This window comes from Trachemys scripta, chromosome 2, assembly GCF_013100865.1.
Source record: "Trachemys scripta elegans isolate TJP31775 chromosome 2, CAS_Tse_1.0, whole genome shotgun sequence".
NCBI lineage: Eukaryota > Metazoa > Chordata > Testudines > Emydidae > Trachemys > Trachemys scripta.
In genome coordinates this window covers 142,507,506-142,529,527 of record NC_048299.1, presented here as the reverse complement: position 1 = coordinate 142,529,527, position 22,022 = coordinate 142,507,506, and the positions used below count along the sequence as shown (strand labels likewise).

The 22,022-nt window shown below is 49.6% G+C and overlaps 1 protein-coding gene across 1 annotated transcript; it reads right to left on the bottom strand.

The window, feature by feature from the left end:
* Positions 1-2,882: 2,882 nt before the first annotated feature.
* ASTL (astacin like metalloendopeptidase) lies at positions 2,883-20,214 on the bottom strand. The gene is made up of 10 exons (XM_034759530.1): positions 20,128-20,214; positions 16,456-16,546; positions 15,762-15,879; positions 14,471-14,652; positions 13,745-13,826; positions 13,057-13,202; positions 5,484-5,657; positions 4,212-4,340; positions 3,270-3,397; positions 2,883-2,993 (listed from the first exon to the last, which is right to left on the bottom strand). Exons 1-10 carry the CDS (start codon positions 20,212-20,214, stop codon positions 2,883-2,885), a joined length of 1,248 nt encoding a protein of 415 aa, XP_034615421.1.
* Between the last annotated feature and the right edge of the window lie 1,808 nt (positions 20,215-22,022).

The window sequence follows — 22,022 nt, the reverse complement described above, 5'->3', positions numbered from 1 at the left end:
GACCTTGTAAGGGAGCTGGCTATACCTGTGCCACTGTGAGATAAAGGAAATCTTGGCAGGTGCCAGAGAAAGTGGAGGGACTACAAGCCCATTCCCCTTGGTGCAGGATGCATGTTACTGCACCTGTCAGAGTCCCCTTAGAGTTTCCTCGATACTACTAGGGAAGAGGAAAATGAGCCAGATTCTCACCTGATTTATCCTAGTGTAAAACTGGAATAAATCTGGATTGTGCTGCATTTATTCCAGATTTACACTGGTGTATGCAAGATCAGAAGTTAGTCAATAAGCATGTTTACAAGCATAGGCGCCAACTTTACCTCTTTCCTGTGGGTGCTTGACTCCCTTACCCCCACCTCCATTCCAATGCCTTCCCCAAAGTCCCCACCCCAACTCCACTCCCTCCCTGCCCCTATTCCAACTCCTTCCCTGGCCCCACCTCTTTACCTAAGCACGCCACGTTCCCACTCCTCCTCCTCCCCCCTCCCGGAGTGTGCTAACCGTTGGGTAGGAAGCGCTGGGAGGTAGGTGGAGGAGCAAGGACATGGCACGCTCAGGGGAGGAGGAGGTGGTGGGGTGGGGAGAGGAGCTTGGCTGCCAGTGGGTGCAGAGTACCCATTAATCTTTCCCCATGGGTGCTCCTGCCCCAGAGTACCCATGGAGTCAGCACTTATGTTTACAAGTCGAACAAAATTCTGAGCTAAGCCAGGGGTTCTTAGACTGGGTATGTCTATACTGCACTTGAAAACCCACAGCTGACCCATCAGCTGATTTAGGCTTATGGGCTGTTTAATTGTGGTATAGACATGCAGGCTTGGGCTGCAGGCTGAGCCCTAGAACCCTCCCAGGCTCCTGGAGCCCAGGCTTCAGCCCCAGCCCACATGTCTACACTGCAGTACAGCAGGGACCGTAGAGAATGTGGGAGCTAAGGTGTTTAAGACCCTAGCATGGAGAGGGCTAATCAGATGCAACAGTTCATCTGGCTGAGGTGAACCTGAAGCCATCAGTATGTGTTCACCTCCTGCCAGTGTGCAGAGATTCTAGCTTTGTATCTACATGAAGGAGAGTTTAAAACCAGGTGAGCTCCCTTGTTTTATTCCATAAAGCCAGTCACTCTTTGCTGGTTCAGATGCATGGGCAGGGGTTAGTTAACACAAACTGGCAAAGCTCAGCCTAAACTCAAACACTTTACCCCACCTAGACAAACCCTGCTAAGAAACAGGCCCTTGCAGTTTAAAATATAAATATATCAGAGGGATAAATAGCAGGGAGGGAGAGGAATTATTCAAGCTTAGTACCAATGTGGACACAAGAACAAATGGATATAAACTGGCCATCAGGAAGTTTAGACTTGAAATTAGATGAAGGTTTCTAACCATCCGAGGAGTGAAGTTCACTAGGAGGGTGGTGAAACACTGGAATGCGTTACCTAGGGAGGTGGTAGACTCTCCTTCCTTGGAGGTTTTTAAGGCCCGGCTTGACAAAGCCCTGGCTGGGATGATTTAGCTGGGAATTGGTCCTGCTTTGAGCAGGGGGTTGGACTAGATGACCTCTTGAGGTCCCTTCCAACTCTGATATTCTATGATTCTGGAACAGCCTCTCAAGGGGAGCAGTGGTGGCAAAAGACATATCTGGCTTTAAGACTAAACTTGATAAGTTTATGGTGGGGATGGTATAGCCTAATTTTAGCAATTCATCTTTGACTACTAGTGGTAAATATGCCCAATGGCCTGTAATGGGATGTTAGATGGGGTGGGATTTGAGTTACTACAGATAATTCTTTCCTGGGTGTCTGGCTGGTGAGTCTTGCCCACGGTTTAGCTGATCACCATATTTGGTGTCAGGAAGGAATTTTCCTCCAGAGCAGATTGGCGGAAGCCCTGGTTTTTTTTTTTTGGGCCTTCCTCTGCAGTGTAGTGCACAGGTCACTTGCTGGAAGATTCTCTGCACCTTGAAGTCTTTAAACCATGATTTGAGGACTTCAATGGCTCAGACAGGTTTGATACAGGGGTGGGTGAGATGCTGTGGCCTGCATTGTGCAGGAGGTCAGACTAGATGATCATAATGGTTCCTTCTGACCTTAATGTCTATGAAAACATTGTAGCTATTCTGGTGCCAGTCCCTCTATATTAACTAACTTGTTTACACTCCAACTGGAGCTAGTCACGAGACAAGGCCAGGTCTCTTGCCTTTTGTTGGAGTATCGCGGTGTGCAAGCAGCCTTGAACAATGGCAGAGGGATGTGAGCAATGCCTGCAGGGGGTTGGAGCATTGGCTAGCTCACTGCTCTGAGCAGGCAACAAGCCAAGCCTGCCTCTGACAGGTCCCACTCCAACATGACGGGCCTGAAGCTAGGCTAGCTACCCATGCTCTCAGACAGCTCTAGATCTGGGCAAGAGGCCAGTTTGTCTCTCCCCCCCGCCCCAAGAAGTTCAGTTTGAGTAGAACTGAGGCACTCTGTAGGCATGTGTTGATTTTCACCCACCCTTTTGAAAGCTGAACATTTTTAGGAAGAGGAAGATTTCCCCCCACTGTAGTGTGTTTAAAAAGGATGAAATGGAAAGAGCTGAACCAGGTCTAATTGCGCCTTATGCCAGCAATGAGTCCAACCCCTGCAGTGCTTCCCCAAGGGCTGAGGAGATGAGCCACTCAGCTGAGTGCCAAAGCACCACCTTCCCCATCTAAGAGCCCAGCTGACCTTCCTCCCAGGGCCACCCACCCAGTGGTCAGAAACTCAAGCTTCAGTGAGCACACAGACCTCTCCAGGGTGCTGGCACATGAGCCCACGTTGACCAAGGTTTGATCAGTCCAGCCCCATGAAAGACTCTGGGGCATTTTGCACTTTAAAATGTTTATTTAGTTGGTTGCTCATTTCACTTTTCATGTCAATGAATCAGCTTGTCACAGCCTCCCCGACACTCTGCCCCGCAGACAGACAGGTCATCAATGCCAACATCACTCCCTGCGTCTGGGCCAATGACACCTTCCACCATCACCTGCAGGAGGAGAGAGGTCAGTAGATTGTGGCTTTGAGTTGGGCTCCAGGAGTGCCAACAGCAGGAAGTGTTGGTGTTTATGGCACATACCTAGTTCCGGCAGCCTTCTCCAGTGAGGATCTGTAGGTGACAGCACAGAGTGGGCACAGCCTTTCCCCTTGAAGCTACCAGGCATCTTCCTAAAGAGCCTCCTGATCACCACATGGCTTCCTCCCTCCCCACCCAGAGATAGAATAGAATAGCTGAGACTTAAGACCAACCCAGAGGGGCTCTCACCTGCAGCTTCTGTGACTCAGAGGCCTCCACGCCTACTTGATGCCAGTCTGTGCCTTGCTGCCCTTTGGCAGACCAGATTCTGTGCCACTCAGGGGCATCTGTCAACTTGATATAGATGTTTATTGTGCCTGGAGAGAGAATTCAAGCAACTAGTGCCAATGGGCTATAGAGGCTGATAAAGGCCAGTAACAAACCAAACATGGTCTGTGTCCCCCTCCCTAAAGCACCCTGTAGCTGAGAGTTATGGGCTACTTTGGTTCATGGGAATAGTCACTTCCACCATGTTGTAGCTCAGGTATAAACTGCTAGTGTTTAACTAGTATTAGTGGCCACCACTAGACATACCACGCACTTACGATGCCTTTTTGCTGTTCGGTGTGTGCATGGGATACATGGTGGCTCTCTGGATCACCTAGACCAGGGGTTCTCAAACTTCATCACAACGTGACCTCCATCTGACAACTGAGATTACTACATGGCCCCCAGAAGGGGGACCAAAGCTGCAGTCCCAGGTGGGGGGGGGGCCTGTAACCTCAGCCCTGCCACCCAAGGTTGAAGCTGAAGCCAAGGCAGTGGGGCTCAGGCTTCAGCCCTGGCCCCCGGCAAGTCTAACGCCAGCCCTGGTGATCCCATTAGAAAGGGAGTCACAACCCACTTTGGGGTCCTGACAGTTTGAAAGCCACTGATCTAGACACAGGCTTAGGCTCTGGGGGAGCTTTTCCAAAGGCCCAATATGGGAAGCATCTGTTACAGCTCCAGACAGAGCCATGCAGTGCTGTGCTCAGAATTCAGGGGCCAGTCCTGCCCCACCTCCTTTCCCCAGCGGGGAGCCCTCAGCCAGGATGTCAGAGCAGGTGCTTAAGACTGAGCTTGCTGCCAGTGTATTATTTAGTCAGTCTTACATTCTCTCAAGCCTTGTCAGAGGCACAAGGCCAAGCTTACCCATGACAGAGCCCAGGGGACTGTACCAGAAGTGGATGCATCCAAGCCTTTGCAGGATGGGGCTGATTAGAGAAGTCTTATGTCCTGTGGTTTGTCTGGCAGAAGGGGACTTCAGGGAGATGTAACCGCCTGGTGGAAGACAAGTTGAATCAAATGTAGTAATCCTCCCTGATTGCTTGCTACCATGGTAGGAAGAAATTCCCTAAACAGGGGAGGGGCAGACAGCTCAGATGTCAGTGCATGTATACAAGATTGAACAAGGTACATGGAAGAGCTGGTAGTTCAGCCATGTATGGGGCTAAGGGTTTTGTATCCCAGAAGTGACAATTTGCATCCTCCAAATGGCTTTAGGGTTAGGCTTTCAGGAGTCTAGTTCCTGGCTTGTGGTGGGCTGAGTATATGGATACTGTGGAAGTCCCATTCCATTTGGAGAGGTAAACACCCATAGAGGGTATCTGTCCATGTTAGCGCTGTTTGCTCCCCAGGGACACTAAGGTTTAGCTATTAAGTGAGCTGCAAAGGAAGTTAGGGGTGGCTCATGCCTTGCATTTCTTTAGAATGCATGAAAGCCTCAGAACATAGAGTTGGTGTTCCAAGTCTGTCACTGATCTTTGCTGGTTTTGCCTAGGGTACACACACGTTTTGCCAGAGGCCCCCTGGGAAAGTCTCAGGAGCGAGACTCCACACCCTGCTTTCTAATGTGTGGTCTTAAGACTTCTGTTCTTCAGAAATGGGAGTCAGAGGCTAGTTGGGTTACTTGACTCTAGGGTTTTGTTAGAGTCCCTTCTCTTTCCATTGCTCAGATTCCATGCTCTCAAAAAGTCACTGCTAGGACTGGGGTCAGAATATGCCTGAGTTGTACCAGCTACTTTGGTCCTCCCAGGCCTATAACCAAGTGCAAGGCTGGGCACTTCCAGCCCTCATACAAGAGGGACCTTTCCCTTGCTCTAGGAGGAGCTTTCCCTGCTATTAGTCAGCCAAGCAGGGCTAGTCAGAGGGCAGCATGCCCAGTCTGGCACAGCTCCTTTCCTCCTGGTGAAAGGACTGCCAGTCACCAGAAGGGGAGGCTGCCATGGCCGTGGACACCAGTTTGTCCCAATGCAGACTCCCCGGTATTGGACTCCATGACTCGGCTGATAAGGCTTCATGTCTTATGTGGTACCTAGCCTGCTCCCCACAAGGGCTGGTTAACCAGGCCACTCCTGGATCCCATGGCACACAGTTACTCCCACCCCACTGCTGAGAGACCTGCCAAGAGATAGCAGAACTTACCCCTGGAGGGAGGAGAATGGGTTTCTTCAGAGAGGTTGCCACCAATTGCTGATCTAGCAGGTCTCTCCCCAGCAAGTATCCAGTCAAAGTCATCAGTATCACTCTGCTGCCAGCTACACAAGTCCTTTTCAAAGTCACAGACCTGCCAACCAGGCTGCACTGTAGTCCTTGGAGCTGGTAGGATGTGATGGGCATGTTTACCAGAGCCAGACTGCCTCCTGGGAAGAGGAGCTGCAATAGGCTTGTCCATGGCAGGGGGTGCTGTTGCCTGCATTGCTTTGGCAGAAAGCAGGAATGGAGCCAAGCTAGTTGCCTTTTTCCTGCCCAAGAGAAGCTCTTTAGGTCTAAAGACCCCATGCTTAGAGTCAGGAGCAGAATCAGAGGTACTGGTCTCAAGCCAAGGAACACTTTTGATCTCTTTTGCAGCTGGATATAATCCAGTGACAGAGGACATGTGAAACTCTGGCAACAGGGTGCATTGCTTTTGGAATGCCTCTAGAACCTTTGCCCTTAGTTTTTTTAGGGTATTTGAGAGCAGGGGACTCTGCATTTGTGTGTCCCCATGGGTCAGAGTAATCACTTTGAGATCTGGATTGCTGTCATGGGGCAGGGCTGGGCTTTCACCTGTATCTGGCAAGGACCTCTTGCCAACAAGGTGTAGGAGCTCTGGGTCCACTGCAAACAGGTCACTGGGGTGCTTTCGAAAAGCCTGTTTCAACTGAGTCACTTTTATGCCATGTGCTTCTTTAGTGCCTGGGGTTGGCATCACTCCCACTGTAGAGCTGGTGGTAGTGCTCTCTCGGTGAACCTGTGCTTGGGGGGTTGACTGTTCACCATTGGCCAGTCTGGTGGTGTTGATAGCCTGTTTCTCAGATAGACTTGAGTCCTGTTCTAGGGCAGAGATTGCATTTCTCACATCCCAGTGACCCACTGGTATTACACCTCCATCAGCAGAGAGCATGTATTTCCTGCCTTTGTCCCCTGCTAGTGGGCTTGGGGTTTGGGTATCAAGAGAAGAGCCACTATAGGTAGGTTCCACTTCTCTAGATGGAATTCCTCCAACAGGAGATGTTGCCCCAGACTCCATTTCAGTCTTCACAGGCTCTGTGGAAGCCAGTGCAGTTTGGTAGTAGGGAGGCCACAGGGAGGGACTAGTAGGAGTGGTGTCACTTCCTGCAGAAGACATGCTTCTAATAGACTGGGTATAGGCTTGTTCTCCATTTTTCTTTCTATAGCCATGTGTAGCTGTGTACCCCCTCCTCTCACTTGGACTGCTAGGGGTCTCAGCAACCTTCACTGTGGTGGAATAAGATGGTCTTGTGGCTTCAGTTCCTGCAGGTGGAGTCCTTGCTGTTGGAATTGGTCCCCTGGTCTCACCTGGGAGTATGTTTTGAGTCTCTGTACCGTTGCTGGGAACTTTATGCACAGCTTCTGTTGCCTCAGCCCCTGGAAAGCTAGTTCTCTCCACAGGTGTAGGAGAGCCAAGCAGTTGCACTAGTGAAACTTCTGTAATTTCCAGCTCAGTTTGGCTGGTGGTTTGACCTGCCAAAGCTTCCATACCAAGTGCTATCTTGGTAGAAGATGCTATGTAAGTCTCATTTTCTTCAGACAGCGTTGTTCCTATGGAGAGAGGAGAGGGTTTTCCTCTGCCTCTCTTTCTGTGGAGAACACTGACCTCCTCTAGTCTTGGTGTTGGGGTCTCAGGAGACTGTGGGGATACAGTCTTTGTAAAAAGCCCTAGTAGATCTAAAGCTTTCATTTTGGCAGGTTGCGTCCCTTCTGTGGGCATAGGTGTTTGGCCATATTCTTCCCTGTGGAGGATCATTGCAGGTGTTTCTTGGCTGCTTATAGTTTTGATTTGCAATTCAATTGGGCTGAAAGTTTGGTGGGGTGAAGCCTGCTGCAATGAAATTCCCTCTGCAAGATCAAACCAATGTGTCACAGCTTCTAGGGAAGGCACCCCACCCATTGAGGGTAGACTGGTATATTCTCCACCTGTTTGGGTTGTGTTAGTTGTTGGTTTGCTTGTCCCCTGTTCAGGGCGCCTGGTGGGCCAGTTCTCAGGAAGCATCTGCTCATTTACTTGTGTAGACTGCACTTGCTCAGTTTCAGTGCTTAGGGTATCTGAAGGCAGAGGATGGGTAGTAGACAGACCACCTTCCTCTCTGTAACTACTAGTTTCTTCCTTTTCCACCTCTCTTAGGCCAACAGTCTTATTTTCAGGAGCCTCCAGAAGCAGCATTACCCTGGTGGGATGCACAACTTCAGTAGCAGTGTCTGCAATGGGAGTTCCCTCTTCAGTGTTAGAGAGGGTTTGGGTTCTGGTCTGAGTGGAAGTGGTTTCTGTAGCCCCTCTCCAATGTGGGCTGATGGATTGGGTCTCCTGAACAAGGGTTTCCTTGGTAGGATGCCCTCTATGTTCTGACTCCCTTGTTACAGGCCACGTGCCAGCAGGAGTGACAGTGTAGGGGTGTCCTCCCTTTCTCAGTCCATGGCTGCTTGTGGCTTCTTGCACATTCATCTCAGTTGATATGCTGAGAACATGTGAGGTATCGTGGAGACTAGCACCAATGCTTGTAGTATTTGCAGTCCCAGTGCTTGGATTTGTTACTGGGGCCTTAGGTGTCTCTAGAGAGGCCATTACATATGTGGCTTTAGTTCCCTCTACAGGCATGGATGCCCTACCCTGCTTTTTAGGGCTCTTATGGACTTCTTGCAGCCCCAGGACAGCTTGGGTAGTGGTTTTGGTCAGAACCTCCAGGAATTGTCCATATGCCACTTCAGTCACTGGCAAGTTAATTTCTTTTGTTGTCAAACAAGCTTTCCTTTGGCTGAATGGGATTTTCATCCTTGCCAACTCAGTGGGGCTGATGGATTGGGTCTCAAGGTGCCCTGTGGCAGATGTTACTTTTGAAGGTGCCAAGTGTTTCTCAACTGCTGCTGCTGGCATTCCAGTGGGAGTCAGCCTAGAAATTCCTCCTCTGCCCCCTTTTCTGGGGCTATTTGGGGCTTCTTTTGTACCCACCACCTCAATTGCATTAGTGGTTTGAGTCCCAAGTGCCTCTGGAAAGGTATACACGCCTTCTATTGTTTTAGTGTCCACAGGTACCAGTCCCTCTGTTGTAGGGGCAGCAGACTGCTCTCTACCTTCCGTTCCTATCTCCATCCCTTGATCCTCTATTGCTTTTGCAACCAGCACCATTGTACAAGACAGTTCAGTTACTGCAGGTGCTCTCTCCTTGGCAGGAGCAAGAGCATGCCTGTACTCACTACTTTTCTTTCTATAGCTCTCAGCCTCCTGTACTCCCATTCCAACCGGGTGGCTTGTCCTGCTCCCCCAGGGCTCTTGAGGGTGGGGGATGTGACTGGCAGTTCTTGCTGAGGGAGCTCTCTCTAGAGCGGAGATACTTGGCACAGCCTCCTCTCCATGGAGGCGTGTGGCATGTGTTTCTCTGTAGCTCATAAGCTTGTTTGACTCAGGGGAGGCAGGAGTCAGTTGTGGAGGGGGCGGAGAGGTCTCCTCCCTAGCAGAATGAGCCCCTGTGGCCTGCTCTGTTCTTGGGGAAAGCATAGCAGGAACATTGGAGCCAGTCTGTGCCTGGTGCAGCTGCCAGGTCTCAGGGAGAAGTGGAGATTCTTCTGTGGTCATCACCGATTCAGTAGATTTCATTCCCAGAAATGGCTGGGTTTGTTTCAAGGGGAACAGGCCTTTCCTGAGCCTACTTCCCTGAAGGAGCAGGACTTTGCTCTTGAGAGATGGCACCACTTCTAGGGACTCTATTCTTCCCAGAGAAGGGAGTGTAGGGCTGGGTCTTCTTCCTTCCCTCCTGGGCTCACCTTTGAATTCTTGGGCTCCTATACCAGTTCTGCTGCTGGATACTGATAATCTCAGCTCATTTCCAGTGTTTGTGCTGATCACTTCTGCAGTCTGATAGTCTGGGCTGATTGTTGGGTTGCCAGGTTCCTCAGAGACCATGACATATGTGGGTTCAGTTGCAGCCTGTGGAAGTCTCTCTATGGAGTGAGTGGTGTGACTGACCCATCTGCTTCTCTTTCTGTGGGTGCTTATTGCTTCCTGAACACCCATTTCAGCTGAGTTGGTTGTTGAAGTCTCTGGAAGGAATGTTACTTCTGGGGTTTCACTTGGTGGAGGGGAGGTTCTCTCTACTGGAGAGCCATGTTCTTTAGCTTCCATGCCAGTAGTTTCCACAAGCCCAGACTCAGCTGTGGCCTCCAAAGAGGCTATTTTAGTCATATGCTCTGCATTCAATGGGCTTGTGTTTGGGAACTGAGTCATCATTTGCTTTCTATACCCTACTTGGGCTATGGGTTCCCAGGTGAGAATGGAGTGAGTGGTTGGTGTCTCAGAAGTGCCCAGCAGTGGAGCGTTCACAGCTTCTGATGGGTTGGCCATGGGAAAGCTTGTTCCTTCTACATGGATAGAGTGAGGCGGTTGAGCGAATGACACTTCTGTAGTTTGTAGCTCAGTTGCATGGCTCTCTGACATCTCCATGTCATAAGGGTTCATGTAGGTTTCATTTTCTGCAGGCAGTGTTGATCCCAGGGGGAGAGGGAAGGTTTTTCCTTTAGCTTCCTCTGATCTCTGTGTAGGCGTCTCAGGAGCTTGAACGGTAAGAGCTTTTGTAGAACGGCACAGCTCACATGCAGCAATGGAAGCTGTAGGGCTCCCTTCCAGAGGTGTCAGGCTTTCCCCATAAGTCACACCTGCATGCATTTGTTGCTTACTTGAAGTTTTAAGTCTTAGTTCAATTGAGCTGAACGTCTGTGGTGAAGCCTGCAGCCGTGAGGGTCCCTCTGTAGGGAATGCTGCTTTGGGGGGCTTGATCTGTAAGGAAGGCATCTCACCCACTAAGGTGAGACTGGTATTTTTTATGCCAGTTTGGGCTTGGTTAGTTGTGGGTTCAGTATAGACAGGGGTCAGTTTCTCAGGAACTGTCAGCTCAGGCATTTCTATAGATGGCACCAGTGCAGTCCTTGACCTTGACTGTGGAGGGATAAATGTGACTAGTCCAGCTCCTATTCTGGAACTGACTCTGTGTTCCTTTATCTCCACTTCAGGTAGGCTGGCAGATTCTGGAGACTGGATAATCTGGGGAGAATACCCCTTTTCTGTATCACTGCTAATTGGAAACAGCATTGCCTCCCTTGTTGCAGAAGAGCTAAATTGGTCTTTAGCTTCAGTCCAAGCAGGAGAGACTCCTGTCATTACCATCTCACTTGGTCTGCTGGCTTGAGCCACTGGAATTTCCAGGCCTGATGCTTCCCTTGTAGGATGTTCCATGAATTTAAGTTCAGTTGCTGTGGAGGCTGTTAACACAGAAGCAGGTGTATAAGTTAGTTCTTGCCTTCTGTTTGGAGGAGTGTTACTGGCTTCTTGTACCCACATCTCAGGTGAGCTTCCAGTGGACAAGGTAGCTTGGTTTCTAGCTTCACTTCTTGTGGCTTCTGCAGGTCCTGCATTGAGTGGGTTTGTTATTGGGTTTTCAGAAGCCCCCGGAGAGGGTGTTGTGTATGTGGGTCCAATTGCTGTGGGTGACGTTCTTCCAACAGGAAATAATGCATTAGTGTGTACCCTCTCTCTATTTCTGTGGTTGGTTTTAGTTGCTTGCATACCAAACTCAGCTGGTTCAGAGGCTTGGGAGCCCCAATCTGCTGGAAGGGTCTCTGCTTCTGTAGCATACTCAGCATCTTTCACTTTGGTCACTGGAAAGTAAGTCCCTTCTGTTAGGCTAGGAGATCCATGTTGGTGGCTGGCTTTGATTTTTGTGGCTTCAACAAATCCCACCTCAGTTTGGGTCTCCATGGAGGTGGTAGCTTTTGTTGGAGGTGCTCTATAGGAGGTTTCCATTCCTGATGAAGACAAGGCTGTACCTTTTTTATGCCTAGTTGTGGCCCCATGCACTCTTATGTCCACTGGGTAAATTGTGTGGTTCTGAACCCTCTCAAAGGAGGTAGTTAATGATGTAGGTTGCACCACTTCTGTGGGCTCAGTCTCTGTAATGCCACTGTTAGGAATGGCAATGGTGCTTTGCTCATGACTCCCTAGGCTGTATGCCTGGCTGCTGACAGACTGGTTTCCCTGCTTAGTGGGGCTGCTGGTCCTGTTCTGTACAGGGGGTAGCAGAGAAGTCTGCTCTGTAGCATACTGCACAGTGAGAGTCTCCCAAGTTGTGGCAGACCTGGTCCTGGTGGGTGTGATGGTGGTTATGGATTTGGCTCTCAGTCTGGCTAGGTTCATGGTCCATTTCTCTGTGCTGGTTGGATGTGGGGTTTCTGTGGCATGTACTTGCTCAGGGGGTGCTGTATAGGTCCCTAAACTCTCTTCTGAGGGGCTGGTGATCTCTGCTGTGGCCAACTCAGTTTGACTCTCCAGAGACTGTGTTTGGTCTGAAGACAAGGTCACCACTCCAACTTCAGTTGCTGGAGAGGGCCCCTTCTGTACCAGATAGGTAGAGTGATAGTCCAGCTCTGTTCCTTGGATGCTTGTAGTCTCTACTATTCCCACATCACTTGGCCTAGTGTCCCCTGTCTCCACAGGGGCTACTCTTGCAGGAGATACCAGTTCTGGGAATTCAAGCCCTGCAAGAGCATCTGTAGGAATTTTAGTAGTACCTATTCCCTCTGCTGTCTTCCCATGGTGACTTGTCACTTCTGAGATCCAAGCAGGAGGGGCCATTACTGTAGTAAAGTCAGGCTCTTTAATGGAAGCAATTCCCAGGACTGAAGTTTCCCCTGTAGGAATCAGAGGTTTCCCCTGAGCACCTACAGTCCCCATTTCCATGTGAGGTGGAGGGGGCTTCCCAGTAGCCTCCAGATAAGTTATGCCATGGGTAGACAGCCTTGTAGGTTCAAATATCTCTGACTCCATTATGGGGTGTTCAGCCAGTGAGACATTTAGGCCTTCACCATCCATTGCAGTTCTGCCCAGGAGCTCCTCCGTCCCTGCTGTGGGCGCACTTGTCGTTTGGCTAGAGGGCCTCCTTGCAGATTGGACTGTTTCAGGGGGTTTGGTTCCTGGAGAGGCAGCTCCTGCAGTGGGAGAGGGGGAAATCAAAGTATCCACCCCTTCTGTTGGGCAAGGTTCCAGCTTGTTAGAGAGGAAGTCCATTATATTCTCTTGGGTAGTACTTTCAGTTGGGCTTTCTGGAAAGAAGTTGTTTAGCAGAGGATCCATTTGTGCACCTACATTGTCTCAACTGTCATGCTATGCAACATGCCAAGGATGGCTGCAGTGCACTCTAATGCCCAGTGCATGTTACTACTTCTATAGGATGGGCTAATGAAGCATCTGTTCTGCAGATAGTTACCCACTGTAATCCAGAGTGCATCCATACCCCCCATTCTGATGTGGGCCCTGATCCTGCACCACCCCTTCCCCTTCAGGCCCTACCACCTCCCCAAACCTAGCTGTTCCTACAGGAGAGAACCCACTCCCCAGATACTTACAAAAGGTTTGTGCCAAAGTGCTTAGAAGCATTACTGCCCCCACAATGCACCATGGCCCTCCACCAGGGGAGCCCTTTAGGCACAGAAGGCACCAGCTCCTCCCTACCTGATTCTGTCAGAGTCGGAGAACATTTGTAGAGTTTGTTGACTCTGGCAATGTCTGAACTGCTCAGATTCCACCTCTGGCCAAGAGCAACATAAGGATTGGAGAGTGGTATGATGGTGGGCAAGCCAGTCATACTAAAGGCATACCTAGAATTAAGACATGAGGAATAATTTGTCAGGAGGCCAAGTAGTTCATGGAGAAGCAGCGATCTTCCAAGCAACGTGTCCTACATTGAGTGTAGTGGTGAAAAGGTAGCTTCAGAATACCAGGCAAGGTAACTGGAGAGGCTGTTAGAAGCCTCCTTATTCTCCTTCTGTTCCTGAAGGAGACACTATTCCTGGCTCTGATAGAGAGGCGGCTCCCTCTCAAGCACCACCCATTCATGACACTAATGTGACATGCCATTTGCAGCTGAGAGAACATGACTTTTATATGCTTTGATAGCAGTGAAATAGTTAGCACTGTTATAATCATTGGGAACCCGAGTCAATATCTTGGATGAATGGGGCAGTTTGCCCCTCAACTATTTTGGGCTCTCTGCAGACTCAGGCAGGCACCACTGCATTGGTTTACACTCCTTCCACATTTAAGAGTGGTTTCTACTTGCATCCTTAAAAGCTAACTGAGAACAGAAGTTCTGGAGAACAAGCTGGCAGCCTCAGGAGCTGTGTGTGCATGCGTGGCTTACCTGCCATAGTGCATGACTGAGGAATAGTCATAGTTCACCAACATGTTGCTGTTCCAGGATTTCATGAAGTTAATTTCAAAACCTGTAAGGCAAGAGGAGTGTAACAGATCTACTCCAACAGCCTAGTCCCCTAGCCTCATGGAAAATGGACTGGGACTTGCAGTACCCTCTGCACAGCAGCAGCACTTGGAAGGGCATCAGTTTTGCCTTGTACAATTGCAGCTCTTCTGGTCCCTCGTGGCACAAGAGACCAGTGGGATGCAGTTAAATTGGCATGACATTAATTTTTTTTTTTTTTTTTACTTTGATTGCTTGGTATCTAGATAGTCCCTCCTGGTCTGTTAGACTGGGGCAATGCTTATTCTAAGTGGCTTTGGTTCTTAATGAAAGGCTCTAAAGTCCAGCATCTCCTATTGATGTGTTTCCAGGTTTTGGAATCTGTTCCGCACATGTACTCCCACCCAAAGGAAACTGGAGTTTCTTTCTACATGCAATACCACCATCCTACACTGGAGATCCCAGGTGTCCAGCAGTGGGCATGTGGGCTGTGTTAGCAGTGGGGTTAGAAGGAGACTCCCTCCATTTTCCCCAAAGGAATACATTTGATCAGCTATGGAGGTACAGAGTGGAAACAAGCTACTTCCAACTTCTGCAATATCTTTCTCCAAGCCACTGGTTGCTTTCAGGAGAGCTCATCTGGAATGGGCAGCAGAGGGGAGGACTTACCAGTCAAGATTTCGTTCCAGGAAATGCTAATGTACTTGTCCCGGTCAGCCCTGGAGTGCTCATGCCAGAAACCCACCACATGCATGAGTTCGTGCAGAGTCACCCCTTTCCCCCTTCTGAGGCAAGCAGGTGCTAGGGAGACCACCTGCATCCCACCAGTGCGTCCAACGCTGGAGAAGCACCTAGTGTGAACCAAAGACAGATGTTCAGGGAAGGGGAGGGGGTACACTGCCAAGCAGAGCAGCCCCTGCAACGTGACTAAGGCAGGAAAGCTGGAGGCTGCAGAACTTAGTCCATCCATGCAGCTTCCACTCATCAGGAACTGCCCTGATTTGGTTATACCAGTGTAAATCCCACCAAGGGCAGGATCTGAACTTCAAACAGGTCCAGTCTGGGCACTAGTAGCATCTATACAAGCCAGAAGGGGCAGTGTCAAGCTAGAGATTGTCCTGGCATTGGAGAAGTTGCCCCATCTGACAGCTTTGCCATTCAGCTCAGGAGGAGTTCTGCTGACCCAGCTCAGGGAACAGAGCCACCTCCACCCCATCCATGGTACCTCTTGCTCGGTCACATGGCTGGCAAGCTCTTTGCCCAAGAGCTTGGGGGCTAGGAGGGGGAGGGGTTACATGAGCAGAAAGACAGCTGAGGGCTCCTGTGCTGGGGAAAAGAGATTAGACTGGAGTTCCTAGGACTGCAGGGATCACCTTGGCACTGGAAGATCCACCTAGGGGGGGGGGGGGGGGTGCTGCTCAGGCACTTCAGTTGTGCTTTCAGTGCCAAGCTCCCCAGTTCAGTCCCTGCTGAATTTGAATACTTCCAGCATGTTGGATGGGCTGCTTTCACCTGGGAGAAGAGGGATGTTACACTGGCTAGGAGCATCATGGCCCCCTCCAGTGTCTTGTCCAGAGGATAAGAGGCTACAACTTCTCCTACAGCTCAAGTAGGAGGAACCCATGTTTTGGTGCTAAAGGGCCCAGATGATGTTCTTGCTGCTGGCTAGCAGGGGGTTGTAGGACAGCACCAGTGAGTCTCTGCTAGCTCTCTCTCCAGCAGAGAGTTCTGCGCTGCTCCCCAGCTTCTTAGGAGAAGCTGGGGCTTGCTTCAGGAATTTTACTGGAGGGGAATCAAACTTCAGATGAGGGGTTGATTGATACCAGCCAAAGAGGAGTTTGCTTAGGCAGCATGGGACAACCACAAGGTAAAGCCTGGATGCACGAGCAGGAAGCAAGCGAGAGGTTTTACTGCACTACCTTGGAGGCAGTTAAGTTATCTGCTCAGGCTCAATACTAACCCAGACATCGGCATGATAGAGATGAAATCTCTCTGGTACGAGTATGGAACAAACTTGATGCATGTGAACCTTGCGAAGTCTGCAAATGCTTCCTTGATGATCTTCACACTAGGCTTGTCTGGGGAGAACAGCGGTGCTTCAGTGTCATGTCACCTAGATGACTCACCTGCATCACTACAGCCCATCTGAGCCATGGAGCTCTAGCCCTACCAGATTTCCCTCTAGTAGCTGGAGCTACTGTAATCAGGTGGCAAGGGCAGTGTAATGCCATATAAACAGACAAGTGGCTCAACACCAGGTGGCCATTTCCAGCATCCAGCTTTGTGGCTAGTGGAACACTCAGGGTTCCTGGAGGGACAGGAGCTCTCCGGAACTGGTGACAAGCCAGCTCCAAACTAGTGTAGGAAGTCTGATAAGTTAGTGATTAGTCCCTAGTGAAACTCCTTCCATAGAGGACCAGGCAGCAGCAAGTCTGTTCCTACAGCTGGATGGGAGAGAAACCCTAGCCAGATAGGCAAGGGGGTTACTTTGTTCTGGGCTTTCAGGATTGTAGTGCCAAAGGCCAACTGTTACTGGTTATAGGCACCTTTCTGCTCCCCAGGGATTCTCCTGGGGGTCTCTAGCTAGTGCTGGTCACCCCAGACCTGGAACCTGCACTCCAGGAAAGGGCTTCTGAGCACTAGACACCACCTACCATATTTGTAGGAGATGATGTAGGGAATTTGGACAGTTCCTCTTCTCTTAGGCCATTTTGGGCTTGCAGATGAAAACACTCTGAAAGGACTCTGGAGCAGGAGGAAGAGAAACAAGCTGGTTTGGTGGGCAGGTGTCCCTAGGGTTGGACTCTCCAACCAGTAGTCCCACCAAGACTAGAGGAACCTGCTGAGTTTGAGTGTGCCCCTACTATGTTCCTCCCTGAACACCCATTACCAGCCAGTCAAGATTAGTTAGTGGCTGCTACTTAATACAATTTAACTGTACTAGCTGCTGCAAGCTGCACATACTGTACTGGGAACAGAGGGAAAGGACGCTGAGTGAACCACAAAGAGAAGCAATCTCATGTCCTCTACAGTGAGAGCCCCCCCCTCTATTGCTGCTGTGTTTGCATTGTGAAATGGTTACTGTTTTAGTCCCATTGCAACACACACACCCCTTTCATCAGGTCCTTGGTGCTGAACACTGCTTCAGCCAGAATCGGATGCAAGATATTCTCAAGCTGAGCAGAGGGCTTGCTAGAAGTATTGGCAAGCCCTGAAGTCACAGAAATGCAGGGTTGGAAAGGACCTCAACAGGTCATCCCAGTCCAGTCCCCTGCACTCAAGTACTATCTAGACCACCCATGACAGGTTTTAGCTTAATTGGTTCTTAAGAAGCCTCCAATGACAGATTACACAATCTCCCTAGGTAAACATAGGATAGTTCATTTTGTTCCAGACAGTTAGGAAGTTTGTCCCCAATGTCTAACCTAAGTCTCCCTTGCTACAGTTTAAGCCCCTTGTCCTGTCCCCAGTGTTAGGGGGAACACTTTATCAGCCTGTTCTTTATATCTCCCTCAGTCTTCTCTAGAAGAAATAAGCCCATGTGTTCTAGACCTTTAATATCATTGGTGTTGTACTCCTGGGGACTTCCTCCAATTTGTCCACATCATTCCTGGAATGTAGTGCCCAGTACTGAACACAATACTGCAGCTGAGGCCTTATCAGTAGGGCCCTATCAAATTAGTGGCCATGAAAAACGTGTCAGACTGAAATCCAGTCTCCCCACTATGAAAAATTGGTTCTGTGTGCTTTTAGCCACTACTATACAGATTTCACAGGGGAGGCAACCAGTGTTTTTCAAATTCAGGGTCCTGATCCAAAAAAGTTGCAGGGGGTTGCAAGGTTATTTTAGAGGAGTCATGGTATTGCCACCCTTACTTCTGTGCTGCCTTCAGAGCTGGGCAGCCAGAGAACAGTGGCTGTTGGCCAGGTGTCCAGCTCTGAAGGCAGCGCCCCTCCAGCAGCAGCGCTGAAGTAAGGGTGGCAATACCATACTGTACCATCCTTACTTCTCCACTGATGCTGGCAGCAGCTCTCCTTCAGAGCTGGGCTCCCAGCCAGCAGCAGACAGCTCTCCAGCTCTAAAGGCAGGGCTGCAGCAGTGCAGAAGTAGGAGGTTGTGGTACTGCAGTGTGCCCCCTCTCCCCCCAACCTTGTGACCATCTCAACTCTTTTGGTCAGGATCCCTACAATTACAACACTGAATTTTCAGATTTAAATCTTTAAAATCCTATGACTGAAATTGACCAAAAGTGGAAAGCTACTTCTCATGTCTTGCTTACAACAATCCTGCCAATACATCCCAGAATGATGTAATATTGTTGCAAAATGCAACAAGCCACCAAACATTGATGACTCATTAAGTTTGAGATCCACTACAACTCCCAGAGCCTTTTCTGCTCTACTTCTTCCTAGGCAAATCACATCCCATTTTGTATTTGGGGCAACTCATTCCTTCTTAATGTCATACATCACATTTGTCCTTGTTGCCTTTCATCCATTTCTTTCAGACGGTTTCTCCAGTATGTCAAGATCATTTCAAATTCTAATCCTGTCCTCCAAAGTGCTTGCAACCCCCTCTTGGCGTGGTATCCAGCACAAATTTTAAGTGTACTCTATGGCATTATCCAAACCATTTATGAAAATATTGATTAGAATTAAACCCAGGACAGATCCCTTCAGAATTCCACTCAATATACCCTTCCAGCTTGACTCTGAAGCATTGAGTACACTTTACCAATCAGTTGTGCACCTGCCTAATGGTAGGTTCATCTAGGCCATGTTGCTTTAGTTTATGGGAAGGCCATGTGAGACCATATCACATTACTGCTTCATCCCTATTCACAAGGCTTCTTACCTTGTCAAACCAACTTCAAATCCTCCTTTGACAGGGATTTGTTCTTAACAAATCCATGCTGACTGATCACTATTTTCTTCTAGGTGCTTGCAAACTGGTTATTTGTGCCATTATCTTTCTGGGTACCAAAGAAAAACTGACTGGTCTACAATCCCCCTGTGTTGTCCTTATTCCTCTTTTATAGATGGGGGAAATTATTGTGCCCTTTAGTCCTCTGGGATCTTTACATTCTCAAAAATAAGTGTTAATGACTCAGATCTCTCCAGCCAGTTCTTTAAGTATTCTAGGATGCAAGACAGCCAACTTGTTTTGGGGTTGGTCTTTATGTCCAGGAGCACACTGTACCGATGCAGCTGTGCCACTTTATTGAAGATGCTACTACACTGACAGGAGAGCAGCTCCCATAGGGATATCCCTGTCTCCAGGGGGGATTGGGTTGGTGGATTTCACACCCTGAATGCCATAGTTATAGGGATTTAGGTCTGTAATGTAGACCTGGCCTAAGTATTCTTAACTTGTTTTTCCCTATGTTAGGCTCAGATCCTACCCCATTTACACTGATGTTCACCATGTTAATAATCCAATTACTGCTAATTTGTGTGTGAAGAGGCATTTAATACTTTGACCATTGCAGCATTTTCTGTTATTGTCCCCTTACCACCTCATCCTTGGTCTCCCTCTTGCTTCTAATGTATTTGTAAAGTGTTCTTGTTACCCTTATGCCCCTGGTTAGTTTAGTCTTGTTTATTGCCTTGGTCTTCCCAATTTCATCCCTATATGCTTGTGATTTTTTATATTCCTCCTTCATAATTTGATGTCAATTTATCTTCTACCAGGACCACAGCAGGGCTCAGAGGACCCTGTTGGTCCCCATGCCCAGACTTTTGGAAGCCAACCCCCCCACAGCAGGAAAATGAACAGTCACCCCCCTGCACAGCAGAGCCATCCACATCTTCAGGAGTCCTTCACCCCACACTTTGTAATACCAGCATCAGTACTGCTTCTCTTACATGCTCTGAGCAGTGAAGATAGTGAATACTGACATCTAAGTCATCACACAATAGCTGATTTAGCACTCAAATGGGGCTGTTCAGGCCCTCTGCAAACAATAGGTAAGGGGGTGAAACATCTCTGCATTGGTGGAACTGGTTTTCCATTGAGTTTGTTCTCTGCCACCACTGCAGCTAGTGAGATTTTAGAAGGAAAGCCAAGACACTAAGCTAGTTGAGAGGGCTGTCTGTGCCCCTGCTGACTACTTCTCTGTGCTTCCCTTCTCCCCACGGCAGGGCGTGCATCTTGCTTGAATGCTGTTGTAGCAAATGCACAGACCTACAGTCAGGAACACCAGTAGGGCTCCCAATTCTTGACCCAGTTCTGCCAGCAGCACCCTGCTCAGGATTAGAGACCTGACAACAGCAGATATGGCCTCAATGACCCTGCCTTGTTATTCACCCCCTGGAGGGTCACTCACCACCTTGACGATGTCTCCCTCCAGCAGGAAGCTGCTCGCTGGTGCTTCTGGAGGAATGAGCTCTGGAAGTAGGAGAATCCCCGTCATTTGAATCACCCCATGCCTCAGAAGGAAGGTACATCACTAGGTGAGCAGCCAGCCCAGAGTCAGAACATTTCCTGCATCCTGACGACAGGAAGCTCCACCCAGCCTGTTTGTTAGGAGTCAGCATGGGCCTGCTTCTTGGCAGTGTCCACTGCCTAGGCTTTGTTACTACCACTCACCCTCCCCTCCTCCATCCAACACACTCTTCCCCTTGCCCCCACAGGGGGGATTGGGTCCGATGTTCTTTTGGCCACTGTTCTCCTGGCTTGAGTTATCACAGGCATCCCATTGCCCACTCCCAGGGGAGTTAGAGACAGGTGTGGACAGCAGAGCACCTGCAAGAGCTGCTAGACCTCCACTGGAGATGGGCTGAGCAGGGTGGTTCTCAGGTTTTCCAGACTTGGGGGCACTGCACCACACCAAGACACTGCTGGAGACTTGCTGAGATAAGCCACCCTCAGCAGAGCCTCAGCTGAGGCAGGGAGCCCGCCCACATGTACACAGCATACACTGGCTGGTGGGAAGATGGCATTCCTGGTCATACAGACATGGACACCTGAGCAGAACTGGTCCCAGCAAGTGAGATTCCAGCATTCAGATTTCAGAGGGATCCACAGACACAAATTCCTCAAAGCACAAGGGGATTTCCCACCTTGGTTAATGTTGAGGATCTCATCACCTGCGGGTGGATTCCCAGCTGCATGTTGTTGAGGATTTTGGAGCTGGAGGGAGTTGCCAAGGCCTCCTGTAGGGAGAGCTAGAAGGGGGGAGATTAAATAAGTTATTGGAGATTTCACTCCCACCCCCTCTTGGGGTAGGTCAGGGACAGGCATTGAGATGGTTTCACGTCCATTCCACCCCAAGCAGCATCTAACCCACTCACCCCCCACTCCAGCTGCAGTTTTGGGAGTGACTTGGGATCATGGGTGCCTGATTTGAGGGGGGTGGCTATTCAGAGTGCTGATCACCCACCCACTCAGTCAGGCCTGGTTCAGGGCACTAGGGCAGTCTCAAATTGGGTCCTTGGAGATAGGGGTAGCACCAGCTGCACCAAGGACAAACCAGACTAGAATACAGCTCCCTCTCCCACAGCAATATTGGCTTTGCAGGGCCCACAGGAGCCAGGAAAGGAAACAGATACAGCTCTGGGCAGTAGAGGCCAGATCTGGCAGGTGCATGCTGTTCTTACAGCTTGTCACTTTTACCAAGCCGGCCTTTAGCCACCAGGCACTGCCAATTTCTTTTGAAAAGTCCAGAATTTTGACCATCCCTGACAGATGCTCTAGAGCCCACATTCAGCACTCAGCCACTATGGAAGTATTGCAGCCACCCTGGTTAGCTGCTGTTTAGTGAGGATTCATTTGCACCACATCCACTCAGCAGGGAGCTATCATTAGGGCCCAGGAGATTCAGAAACATCAAGCTGAGTCAGGAGAGAAGACAGTTCAAAGTTTCAAGAATTAAGCTATCCAGCTACTTTTATATAGAGAGCTTAGCTAAGCTTAGGCCTCACCATCTTTGATCCGCTCAGATCCCTGACAATCCGAGGGAAATCCCCAAGAATTGTGGGGCATTTTATACCAAGAAGAGTCAAAGCTCCCTCCTCATTACATTCAGTCACTTCCTATAGCCCCTCTAGGATCTGCCATTGCCCCAAGCGCTAGGCATTTTCAGCCTCATTAAGGAGATGGAGGCACAGCAAGGTTAAGCAGCATGACCAAGGTCATCAGCAAGTTACTAACATCAGCAAGAGGCAAGTTGGCAGCTAGTCAAGGGACAGATGTTTAGGCCCTGATCTACAAGGCTACTTG